Here is a 13,163-nt window from a genome sequence, read left to right as displayed (position 1 = left end):
TATTTCGAAAGCTGTAACCGGAAATGAAACAGCGCGATGCGTCTAACATTATAGCACTAGTTTCAGATGGTCGTTAATAACTGGGGCTGCCCGGGATTGTTCACAACAACAGAGGAAGCAGCACCAGCTCGGACCAAATAAAGCCCCGTCGCGATTTTTTAGATCCTGTTTTGGAGCCACACGAACGGAAACTAAGGTTCACGCGTTCTCCACGGGTTCTTCAACTGAGAGCCATTGTTTGCACCGAGCTAGCTTTGTCCTTCTTCTTCACAGCCGTCACAGCTGTGGTGGGTTGCTGGTTATATTTATAGAAAGATCGTTGTGGAATATGGCTCAGCATGGACATCATGTAGCCAGTTCACAAAAAGCACTGATGCTGGAGATGAAAAGTCTCCAAGATGAGCCGGTCGAAGGGTTCAAAATAACTTTGGTGGACGAGTCGGACATGTACAACTGGGAAGTAGCGATATTCGGACCCCCGAACACACACTACGAAGGGGGGTACTTTAAGGTAAGTAGCTAGTGTTAGCTAGCAGTCGCTCTATTGTTCTTTAGCTGGTAGATTTAGCCGACATTTAAGTAAAATAGTCCTCGAGAACAGTCCTACGGTTCACCAGGTAACAGCTTATAACGTTAACTTCGCTAATTGGCAGCTGTTCCCTGTTTAACGTCACTGTGATAAAACAATCTCCCCCTTCTTTGTTCAACTTTAAATTAACTCGATCAGGATTGTTGCATTTTTTTATATTCTTGACAGCTTGTAAACATTCAAACTTGTTTTCAACCCCATGGATTATTTTTTCCTTTTAAACGTATTACTAGAGATGCTTTGAGGTCCTTTTATTTATATAGTGGCAGTGGGCACGTGAGCACGTTTTACAGAGTTACTTTTGTACTGATGTATTAAAACAAAAGGTCGTCGGCATAACCGCCTCCAGCTTTAACATAACTTACGATGGTTACCGAACTAATTAAATCACTTTCTTTGTGTTTTTTCGTGACGACTCAACTGCCCTCGTGTGATGGGACTTTTGGTTTTGTGTGTTCAAATGAACTCAATCCATAGTGTATGTGTGACCTTGCTTTATAAATGTAGACGGACCCAATCTGAGTTTTTATTAGTCAATAGCCATTTAATTTGTTTCCATGCACTCTTCCTCCCCTGAGAGTGGAAATGTCTTGGTTTCACAAATATACTGATAAACGAGAAAGCATATCTTTGTTCTTGACTTGGAGGGTTTAACGTTGAGAAAGCCTCCACTAATGTATTAATTACTGAATTGTCTTGGTATTTAAAGGCATTAATGCTGTTGGATCCTTTTCAGGCCAACATTTTTTGTTGTTGCTGTGGGCCCTGACTTGTTAAAAACTGGTTGTTTGTACTGTTTTTGTAAGAAAAAGTTGGAGCTACAGAACCTGAATGTACACTTATTTTTAAGCCCCACTTAAAGTCACACACCTACATTGTAAATATAGAATAGGATTGCATGTGTTGCCATTGCAGAGAGTCTTTTGTGTGTGTGAAATTCAACTTCTGATGTTGCAAAACGCTGAGTGGATTCTTGCTCACCCAAGTCCTGTGCTAATGTGGTTACTCGTCCTGTTAGGTACTTTGATTTATTACTTTGCCTGGCAGAGTCAAATAAACTTGTGTTACTGCTGCTTCAAACGTTCCCTCGATAGTTGTTTTATTGGATACCAAATAAAAAATAATGAGCTTTTCCTGTCTTTCTGACAAAAAGACAATAATAATAATGTAGGCCAGGGCCTTGAAAGAACATACACATTTGGCATGAGAAGCAACCAAAAACAACATACTCAAACTGTAAATGGCTTCTTTTCAATGGCATTTTGTTCTGGGCCATAATGCAAAGTCCGTCATTAGCCATAGTTGTTTCCATGTTCACCTCAACTGTAATATATCAGCGACGACTCCAACACTGTGTTTAGATTATCCAGCATATTGGGAATGCTCTCTGTTGGTAAATCATCACTTCAGCTGTACAGTGCTTTTGTTATTCCAGTTCTTGAGGAGCTTGGTGATTTTGCCCCTGGTCTTTTTCCAAGCCTGTGAACACAAGCACAGGGCCCTGGTCAGGCTACCGTAGACGGCGTTCAGTGGGTCCGTGTGGGTGCTGTGTACAGGATTCCTTTGTCGGGCCAGGAATGCACAGCCTGGCTGTGAAATCCACCGCATGGTTGTGACTCATTGTTCTCTGCCGGGTTTCCACCCAACCAGTTTGCTAATATTCAAATTGAAAAAGACGGAAAAAACACCACCACCCTGTTCTGATCCAGGTCGACCAAACAAGCACAACATGCTGCAGCTGCCTGGACAGGTAATGACGTCATAGGATACCGAGCTGAGTCAGGTTTTTATTTCACATGGGTGTCACGCCGTGACGAATACATATTGCCTGCAGGCACACAGTGGACTGAGACATATTGAAACAACATGATATCCACAATACTTAAGTCAACACTGTACCATATCATCATACATTGACCGTTGACCTATTGGTCTTGACATTTATCCACTAGTTCTGAGACAAGCTTACGGTCCTTTGTTTGTGTGTGTGTTTCCTTCTGCTTTGTCATATGAATTATCCCTCTGGGCTCTGAGTGTCTGATAACTGGCAGAGGGCCAGTCGATCCCATAGACAACAGCGGTCCTGTAACATGTATGAAGCAGATTAGCGTGGTCGCTTTCACTCAGATTGCGGATTTTAAAGGAGTGTTTGGACAGCGGCTCACTGTGCTTGTTGTTGTACACATTCAGTTTGAATGTCCAGACTATATTATTACTCCTAATACTTTTTTATTCTGTTGAACATGTTAATCTGAGGCTCTAATATGATCAATATAAATGAACAAGTTTCTGATCTACTTCAAATGCTTGCAAGTCACATTACTGTGACCAAAACCTTAAAACTGCATTCGTCATCATTATCTCTCTCTGTGTGCTCTCGTAGCTCTCTGGTTGCTGACTATTTGTTTTATCTCTGTTATTTTTCCTGTTCCCTTTTTTTTAAATCTTTCTTTATCAGTCTTCTCTCTTTGTAATATCTTGACCTCGGGGAAGTCTGACAGGATCATGAAATGTTCACTGTTTTTATGAAATAATGTGCTCTCACACTCCTATTAACGTCACTCCAGTAGCACAACCGCACCTTCCCTCGCTACACAAAAAGGTTTTGTTTGCTGAGCAGCCCCATGTTTGTTTGGTCTACATTTGTGACGCTGGCTCTTTTCTCTGACACTTGCAATACAAAGATATAAAATGGATGAATATCTTGTAAATCATAGCCCTAACTGTTATTTTGATTAGTGTTCAAATGATCCCCCTCCTCAACAAGCCAAATGTAATGACGGTACTTTCCAAGGGGTCGGGGCGGTGTACGGTTATCTTACATGGCATAAAGTACAGCATATCTGATGGTCGTTTCATATTTACACAAGGCAAAGACACAAGCTACACACATACAACATTTTTTTTAGCTTTTGGTTATTGTTGAACTCTACATTTCTTTGTAATCATAGTTTAAAAAGAAAATTGCACACATAATATATTGCTGGAGTGCACATGAAAAACAGAACCCACCACATTTACTGTTCTTACTTCTGCTTTACTTCAGCGCTCTCCTTGATCAGCTTATTGGGTTGATCAAACAACAAGGACGACCTTAAGACCGGCATGTGCAGGTCTCTGAACTCCACAATGACGTAGCTTTTTCTGTGACACCAAAGTCTTGTCAGTTCTCATTTGGCAGATTTGACCTCTTCCTTTTTTGCGTTGTGCACCAGAACAGCAACAAAGGGCACTGTGTTCTATATGCACAACTCACGTTCACGGAAATAAACTGTGAAACAGAACATCTTTCATATCTCGGGCAAGAGTTTTTCTCGAGTGGTTTTCTAAGCACTGACGGACCGCTTCTTCACAGCAAACATGAAAAAGAGGGGTGTTGCCCTTCGGTTTTGGCCCCGGCCTGTCCGTCTTCAGACAAGCTGGCCACAGACACTCAGTACTGTGGCGCAGCTGACTCTGTGCCTTCCGTCCTCTCCCAGTGCATGCTACATAATTTGTACCAGCCGTGGAGGGGAGGGAACGGGCAAGCGGACCCGGCCCGGCTGCAGAGGCCTCGGCTGGGCCGAGCCGCTGGAGTCATGTTTCCCCCCCTCTGGCTGTACTGCGGAGAAACGAGAGCAGGGCACAGCAAAGAGGAGGGAATCCAGAAACTGCCAGATGAAGAGCAGGCAGAGCCCTTCCTTGCAGTGGTGCCCCTTTTTGAAAGGGGAGCCTGCTGTGAATAGAGGTGAGCGTGACGTGAGGCCCCTGTGGACAGTTATTACCGTCCCCTGAGGCCTCAGCCATGTGTTCTTTTGCCTCTTCCTGTACGGGCCACCAGTGTGGTAATATACTTTGCAAACATAGCTGCACAGGCTGTTTCGTTTGAAATCGTGATCACACTAAGAATCAGTTTGTCACGTAACTTCAGCTTTGTGTCCCTTTTCCCTTCTCAACGTTCTCCTCCTGAGTTTAGTTAATGAGGCAGGGGTGTGTGTGTGTGTGTGTGGCTGTGGAATTTGTTCGACACAAGGCGTTTTTTTATTTTTTCTCCTCATCGTTCAGTGTGAACTTGGCCTCGGTGTATGAGGATAAGGTCTGCAGAGAAGCCGAGGAGGTGCTCTGGGAGAACAGAATGATTTGTTCTGTTCAGGGTCTTTGCAATGACCTGGTTTACTTTGCCTTGCTGTCATTTTCCACACGGTGGGCGCGATCCCTCCCGTTCCTGTTCTCTCTTCAAGGCAGCGTTTTAGCACACAATCCAAGCTCGATTTTTGTCTCTTTCTGCAAAAAAAAAAAAAGAGGAACACTTATCTGGTGCCCTGTCGTCTCGGTAACCAGCCTTTCACAAGTCCTTTTTGCGTGCTTGGCAGGAAATTGGCTGCACCTCAAATGAGCTGTTCAGGGTTACTCGCCCTTTGACCGCGGATGCTGTTAATTCTGCGCTCAATCCAATTATGAGGCATGGCATGCAAGCCAGCTGTAGCATTTTGCAGCTAGTGTACTGAAGCAAGTGCTTTGTGATGGGCAGATAGCTCATTTTTGAGTGGCTGTATCTAAAGCAAAAAGACCTTCTTGGTAATGGAGACACGGCGAGAGGGGAAAGAGTGGGTGACGTACAGTAAAGGCTCGTGTTAGTATGTAATACGGGTGGGAATACATATATTCAATACATGACAATGGGTGGAAAAAAAAAGAGAAAGCCGATATAGAAGACCCAGCTGAATTACCCTCTCTCCTCTTCCTCCTCCTGGTGTTTCTTCTCTTTGCGGCCAGCCGAGCGCCAACAAACTTCTCCACCCTCCTTCCATCAATCCACAGTTTGGTGACACTTGGGAGGGTAGGTTAAGAGTGTCAGGCTCTACGACTCCAACAGTTTATTGTTGGGTGTTACAAAAAATGCAAGGAACACACACGTCTTGCACTCTCTGCACAAGCCACCCGACTCTGACAGTTTTTATTTTGATAGCAACATTGTGTTTTGAATGGTGACTGTCTGCATTGCTTGTTTGTGGCATTGAATATGGTTTTAAAGCCTCCTGGTATGCTGCATTGTGAAATCGTGCTCTTTCCTTCTTAAAGGGATCAATGCTTATCCTTAATGTATATCCCCAGCTTCCTGCTTTACTTGTAGCTTGCTTTCAAACTTGCAGGATTGTGATGAATGAAGCTGTTGAATGGTGTTGGTGCATACTGTCGGTCTCAAAGCAGAATGCTACAAAGTGAGATTGTTTTTGTTTTAATTCAAATATGTGCAAGCATAAAGTGTCAAAAAAAAGTTTCACTATTAAACTGGATGGATGGATTATTCTATAACAAATAATTCTGGTGGTGTGAATTTGGATTGAAAAACAAAGTCCATAACAATGCTGCAGAACTAAAAGCATGTGGGGCTTCCAGAACCAGATGGCACGTTGCTGAAGAGCTTGTCATAAGCACACTGAAATGAGACCTGGAAGATAAACAAACATAAACCACTTTGCCCACTGGGAGTGTTGGGACCTAGTGACGTTCAGCCAAATTTTTAATTTTGAAATACAGTTCATGTCCAACTGCCTGAGGACAGACTGGGTGGCAGAGAGGTTGTGTGTGTGTGTATATATACACACTGCCCGGCCCAAAAAAAAAAGTCTCCACCTGGCTTTAACTAGTACTGCCTACTGTACGAGCCTGTGGGGGCAGTGCTATGATCTGAGGTTGATGCAGTTGGTCAGCTCTAGGTTCAGCAATGACCAGGTCGTGCGTGCGTGTAGAAGATTATCTTTGCCTACTTCTCAGTCAGTGGACTGCACAGATATGATCTTGATGTTGTTTTGGAAGACCAACCAAGCCCTCGCTGTTCCCTGGGCCATGTCTTCCTCCCCATCCTGGCTGCTGCTATGTGTTGCACTGTTGCCAGCCAGTAATGTGTACAGTCTTGGCTTGAACCCTGCACTCTGAAGGGTCGCCAGCTTTCTGGCAGGGGCAGTCAGACCCGTGGATTTTTTTAAATTTATTTTCTTCCCGCACAAGCGGCATTCTCTCAGCACTTTCATTCTCTCAGGTGTCAGTGTTTCCGGTCCACTCGAGGTTTATATGGTGAGGGCCGGTTTATTCTGCAAATCCGGTTCACTCGAGACACCAAATGTTGCTCTTGTTTGGAAAGTCAGGACAAACTGACACGCACGCACACTTTAGAGCCAAGAGACCCTGAACTGCAGCTCTAACCGGCAGATTCTTTGACAGCTAACGGGTCAAACTTCGAGCATTTTGGTCTGAGCGTTGACATGTTACTCCTCCATCCAGCCTGGCTTAAAGGTTGCATTGCATGCACGGAGAGATAAGACCTTAATATCAAGCACAAGTATTATATAGAGCACAACCCCTTTTTTATTTCCATGTGAAATCCCCCACGACCACACCACCGCCTCATCCAGCCGATCTCCCCCCACCCCTCCGCCCCCGCTTGTCTGCTCACTGTGGTGCAGACCAGCTGACCATGCCGAATCAGCAAGTAAGTGTGTGTGTGTGTGTGTGTGTGTGTGTGTGTGTGTGTGTGTGTGTGTGTGTGTGTGTGTATGACAGCGGGAATAAGCAGAAGGTTTCATGCTGTGAGTGACGTGCGTGTGTGTAATCAGTATCTGTGTGTCTGCCCCCACCCTTGCCACCCATGGCACGCCTTATGGAACAGGAGGAGGGGTCCTCCACACATAGTAGCATTTATACAGTGGGTGTGGGTGTGGCCTCTGTGTGAGGACGTATTATAGCAGAACACGGGTGTGAGTAGTGGATTGTCTTGGGTTGCAGTGACAGCTGGAGAGGACAAACCCCCACAATGTCTTTTATGCAAGCAACCCCTCCCTCCATCTAACCCCCCCCCCCACCCTCCGCCCCATTGATGTGTCTAAAAGCTCCACACACTTGGCAGCTGAATGCACTGCCAGCCTCCCTCCCCTTTAGACAATATTACATTACACTGTCATTAGCTCGTCCACCTCAGTAGGGTTTGTCATGACATGTTCAGCTACTATTTATAGGTTTTTCTCTCAATCGCTACCGACGCTGATCAGCACTATTGTGGAGATCTTCATTCAGCAGCTGCTTGTTGACACCAGTGCTCCAAGCATAGGTCTTTGTGAAGAAAAACGTTGAGAATCAAGCACTCTCTTACTCCCCAGCAGCTGTGTGTGTGTGTGTGTGTGTGTGTGTGTGTGTGTGTGTGTGTGTGTGTGTGTGTGTGTGTGTGTGTGTGTGTGTGTGTGTGTGTGTGTGTGTGTGTGTGTGTGTGTGTGTGTGTGTTGCTTCTGCCGCAATGTACAGACTTGCATTCTTGTTTTAGTTTCCCCCTGGGAGATGTTGTCCACAAGCGCAGTAGTTTTTCTAGCAAAAATATGTGTGGATACAATACACAGTGTTTTCTTTCAGTAAACCGCACCAGTACGGTAGTCCTATGAAAGTATATGCGACGCTTCATGCTGTAGATGGCTCAAGGAATCACCCTTTACTTTCCTGGGTACCCTATGAGACAGTTTGGCTTTTTTAACTGAATAGGTGGAAATGGTTCTCCCCCAACAGCAATAGTTTGGAGGGAAGTAGTCACGACTTGTCTGTAGGTAAAGCAGAATGTAGATGAGCTGCCTGCCTCCCACACGGCTGATATGTGTCTTCTCTCACCCTCAGGCTCGGATCAAGTTCCCCGTCGACTATCCATACTCTCCACCTGCTTTTCGCTTCCTCACCAAAATGTGGCACCCCAACATTTATGAGGTAATTGTGACCGATGCAAAACGTACAAGAGCTCCTCGTATCTTTTATCTATACACCGATGAGATGAGTGTTATAGACGTAGGGTATGCACGAGTATAAGATAACACTAGATGGTAAAACTCTGTTTGAACTCTAGTCTTTTAACTGCATCTGAGTTGTAATGACTAAACTGTTGTCTGGACGTGTTGGTGTCTTCTCTCGTGTCCCTAGAACGGGGACGTGTGCATCTCTATCCTGCACCCGCCAGTGGACGACCCACAGAGCGGGGAGTTGCCTTCAGAGAGGTGGAACCCCACACAGAACGTCAGGTACACGACATAATGCTCTCAATTCTGTCAGTTTATTTCTTAAAGGACGACGCGCACAACATGATGAGCAGTATGCTGTTTGTCCAGTGGCTTACAGCTGTCTCTTTAAATATAATCATTTTAATCTTCTGTCCCCATTACAGTCGCGAGTCTTTCAAATCATGATTAATTTTTCCCCTTCTGCCACCCTCCACATTTCTAAATTCTGTTTGTTCAAATGTGTGGTTTGGAGTCTGTGCAGGCATTGATTTCCTGTAGCTTTGCACCTTAATGTGATGTTGCCTAACTAGCCTCCTTCTACTGTCCACACTTCCCCCATGGTCTCTTTGTCCACCAATCAATACAGTGTGTTAATGCAGCTTGTAGCCCATTTCTTCCTCCTGCTAAGTTTTTTTTAGATTGCTTTCTTATCTAGCGAGCAGGATTCAGATGTTATCCTGTTTTTAACTATTGACTCTCCAGTTTACAAACATAATATAAAGTTAGGCACTTATTTAAGATTGATAAACGTCCACCATGATGTATATTCAACTTTGTAAGATATACTTATGCACAGACACAAACGCCCATAGCTACATATAACTGTCACGGTAATGAGTCCTTGAGCTGATGAGCACAATAACAAAAACAGTAACTGGTAGGAGATCACATGTTCACCTGAGTAAAAGTAGACTTTTAAATGATGTATAACACAATTTTCTGTCTGTATATTTAATGAACTGCTCTTGGAGCTAAGTCTAACAGATGACAGCAGAGACAAATGGATGTTCTGGGGTTTAGCATACTGGTTGTCTGACCCTAACCTTCATCTCTACCCCTCCCCCTCTCGTTCTCTCTGTGTCTGTGTCCTTTCTTTCTTTCCATCCTTGTACGACTCTTTGTCCAGCATTCTCAATGTCTCTCGTCTCGTCTTACCCTCCCCATCTTCCCCGGTCCTCTTCCTGTATTGCTTTCCTTGTATTTTAATCTCTCTCTCCTCTCTGACGTCTCTCTCAGGACCATCCTGCTGAGCGTGATCTCTTTGCTGAATGAGCCCAACACTTTCTCCCCGGCCAACGTTGACGCATCCGTCATGTACCGCAAGTGGAGGGACAGCAAGGGCAAGGACAGGGAATACATCGAGATCATCAGGTACCAAGAGGGGAAGAACAGCGCACAGACACACAAAGCCCTCTTCACACATGTAATCGCATGTAGCGGGTACACAAAGTGCCAGCACCGAAGCTCGGTGTGGCCTCATCTGTTTCTCTCTTCTCTCGTCCCGCCTGGCAGGAAGCAGGTGGTGGGGACCAAAGCGGACGCAGAGCGGGACGGCGTCAAGGTTCCCATCACGTTGGACGAATACTGCGTCCGCACCCAAGTCCCGCCCACAGACGACGGCTCCAACCTCCTGTACGACGACTACTACGATGACGAGGAACTGGAGGATGACGACGACGAAGACGACGACAACGAGGACTGTTGCTACGACAACGACGACTCGGGCACTGAGGACTCCTGACCTTGTCTTCCCGTGGCGTTCCCTGACCAGTCCCTGCCCTCACCCCCAAACTCCCCCCCCTCCCGACACACATACACACACACACACACACACGCCTCCCTCTCTTGTCATGGACTGAACTTTAATTCCCTGCCTCCTTTCTTCCTCAATAAACCCCTCATCATCCTCACGTATCACAGCCCGCCCCCCCTGTCCACCTTCTGTCACATGTGCAGTCAAAAGAATGCACACTAAAACCTGATGCATCGAAGAAAAGAAAGCTACAGTGGTTTTTGTCTGTTTCTTTCTTGTTTCTCCTTTTTTCTTCTCTTCCGTATTAGTTCTTTGAATAGAGGTTACACGCAATATAACGCAACAATAATATGACTTCCTTATCCGCTTCTATTTGTCTGCACTGATAACTGGTTTAGTTTTCCCAAAAGCGTTTCAGCTCTAAGACCTGTTCCTTCCTCCGGCTTCGAGTGGAACAAAGCCAGTCTGATGGCCAGGGAATGGTCACGCCTTTACTCGACATCATCAGCAGAGTGGAATGTAACGTCGCAGGTCAGATCAGAGTACAACAAGCAGGGAGCATTCGCAAAGGAAGCTAATTAAGAAGAAAAAAAAAAAAAAAAAGACGCACGGTATCTGTTTTTAATTGCTGAGTCACTTCTGTCTCTGAGCCATGTGTGTGTGAGACCTCTGGTTTAGCGGGGTGTTCGAAGCCCTGCCACGCTTCCCCTCGGACTCTTGTGAGCCCCGGGGCTTGTGCTGCTCCAAAACAGGGAAGTTATCCATTTCAAGAAAAAGCTGTTCACACTCCCTTGTGCCTTCCCTCACTCCCTGATATCACAGATCTGGATGACTTGTGGGACAGACCGTACACACAGCGGGTCAAAGGTGGCAGAGGGAGATATTCAAGCTCGCAAGGTTTCAGGTGAGGATACCGTACAAGCTACGCCCTCCCGATGGAAACAAACTTATTCATAGCAGCACCTGTCAGATTTGTCCAGGGTGTGAGTGAGAAAGGTGTAAAAAAAGAAAGAAAAGAAAATCCAAACAGCTGAACTAAAGACTGGAATGTAGATCCCGCAAACGTCCTCTGACTGCCACGCAGCCTTCGTCATACAAGCACATGCTCCTCGTGGCCTGGATGCATTAAGAAAACAGCTAGCTGAGCCCACTGCTGCTCATGAAATCCAATGTACTGTATTTAAAGAAAACTATGCAGTCAGTGCTTGAACCTACTTAATATGCAGTGCTTTAAACGTGGCAGTGAAGCTGAGCCTTTCAACAGTCCGACCTGAACTCCAGCTTGAGTTTTACAACCTGTGAGGGCTTCGGACTGACTGTCCCTTATGTTAGAGTTGGACATGTGTATTTGTTTCCGTCTTTGTGTGTCGGTGGTATGTTGTTCCAACTCAAGAGAGGCACAAGTCTCCAGGGCAGAAGGGACGAGAGTGAGATTGTACACTCGCCTTCATCAGAGCTCGCTCCCTAGTGGTGGCGCTCTGTGCTGGCATTTTGTGTGTGTCACCCCCTACCCTGTTCTGAAATGCTCTACTGGGCTGCAGCCATCTTGACTCACCTGAATCAATGAACCCTGTGACCTCAGATGAGATCGGGTAGCAGTGTGAGTGATTCAGAAGAATGGAAATGGCCCAGCGACTATGCAGACTGACGGGCTTTTGTTTTCAGTCCACGCTGTCCGATTTTCCCCGCTCCCCTCCCCGAGGTTTTGTCTCTCCTAACTGCCAGGAGTGCTCCGTTGCACACCCAAGATGCGTTATCACCACCCAACAGTATTTACGATGGAATCCCCAACATCGCTGTAGTCATGTTTCCGTTGTGTGTGTCTGTGTGAATATTTGCTGATTTTTTTTATTTTTATTTTTTTGTTGTTTTTAAGATGTGCTGAGAAGAAGCAGTATTGGGAAGGAAATGGGAACGGGTCATCTTTGAGCATGAACAGGAGAATGTGGTTCTTCACTAGCGTGCTGTTATGACGTGTTTGTGGTTTTAGGTCCGCTATAACGGCCGGGGTTGTATCCACAGACGAAGGTCCTCTACTCAATTTTATCTAAAACGGTTTCATTGTGAATGGGCTGAGGGTTGTCCTTTTTTTTTTTTTTTTTTTTTTCGGCGGGGCTTCTTTTACCGTTTTGATGTAATCTTTAATTTCCAAATTGTGGTGTGAGATGCAATGATTTATATCTTATGTATATTAAGTGCTATGAAAATTGACCTGATTGTTTAAAAACCCAGGATTGTTCATAGACGAATGACTCGATGTACAACTCATTCTACACCAAAATTATGGCAGAAAAGTTATGAACCAAATTGACGCAGCACACCACATTATTCCAGCCTTTTATCGATCCCTGAATCTCAGAAAAGAGTTCTCTAATTGACCATCACTCGCCCTACGAATGACACACCCTCCCTCTCCGTTTTTTCTTTTGACGTTTTTAGGGTGAATGGGATTTAATTTGTCAAACTACTGTAATTTTTATCGTCTCTCCTCCCCCATCATCCCCCAGTTCTCTGAGCTGATTGGTGATTGCATCGCTGAGGGGAAGAACCCAGCAGTTGAAACTAAAAAAAGTACAAGAACCTCAGGAAAAAACAAAAAACATCTACCAACCAACCAACAAACAAATCCTTTTCCAACTGCGTGAACCTTACCCCGGGGACTCTCACTTTCTGGCTTCAATGGACTGTTTACAATCTCTACCTTGATATGCACATGTGGATATTTGACGATCACTTGATGTTTATTGTTTTTTTTTCTTGTTTGTATTTTTCTTTTTTTTTTCTTATGGTTTGTAAATCTATTTAAAATCTGAAATAAAGATCTTTATTAGATATTGACGTTTTTTTGTAATTTATTTTCAATGTGGATTAAATAATTTACATGAATTTTAAAGGTCTCGTTGTCCCTTTTTTTTGTGTGTTTTTTTATTTTTTTAGAGACTCTGAACTGGCGTTGAGTGGATGAAACTCTCGGGCTAGAGGTAAGACCCGTGTCCCGCCTCCTTTACGTTCATATTTCACGCCTTTT

General features: G+C 44.9%; 1 protein-coding gene across 1 annotated transcript; it reads left to right on the top strand.

The window, feature by feature from the left end:
- Positions 1-62: 62 nt before the first annotated feature.
- On the top strand, positions 63-12,969 carry LOC137794579 (ubiquitin-conjugating enzyme E2 R2-like). Its single transcript, XM_068591454.1, has 5 exons — positions 63-511; positions 8,228-8,314; positions 8,525-8,622; positions 9,619-9,753; positions 9,895-12,969. The coding sequence occupies exons 1-5, from the start codon at positions 329-331 to the stop codon at positions 10,121-10,123; spliced, it is 732 nt and encodes a 243-aa protein (XP_068447555.1). The 5' UTR covers positions 63-328; the 3' UTR covers positions 10,124-12,969.
- The last annotated feature ends 194 nt before the right edge of the window (positions 12,970-13,163 follow it).

Source organism: Clinocottus analis, unplaced genomic scaffold (genome assembly GCF_023055335.1).
Source record: "Clinocottus analis isolate CAN_PGR_092001 unplaced genomic scaffold, fCliAna1.0.p SCAF_25, whole genome shotgun sequence".
Taxonomy (NCBI): Eukaryota; Metazoa; Chordata; class Actinopteri; order Perciformes; family Cottidae; genus Clinocottus; species Clinocottus analis.
This window is presented reverse-complemented; position numbering and strand designations above follow the sequence as displayed.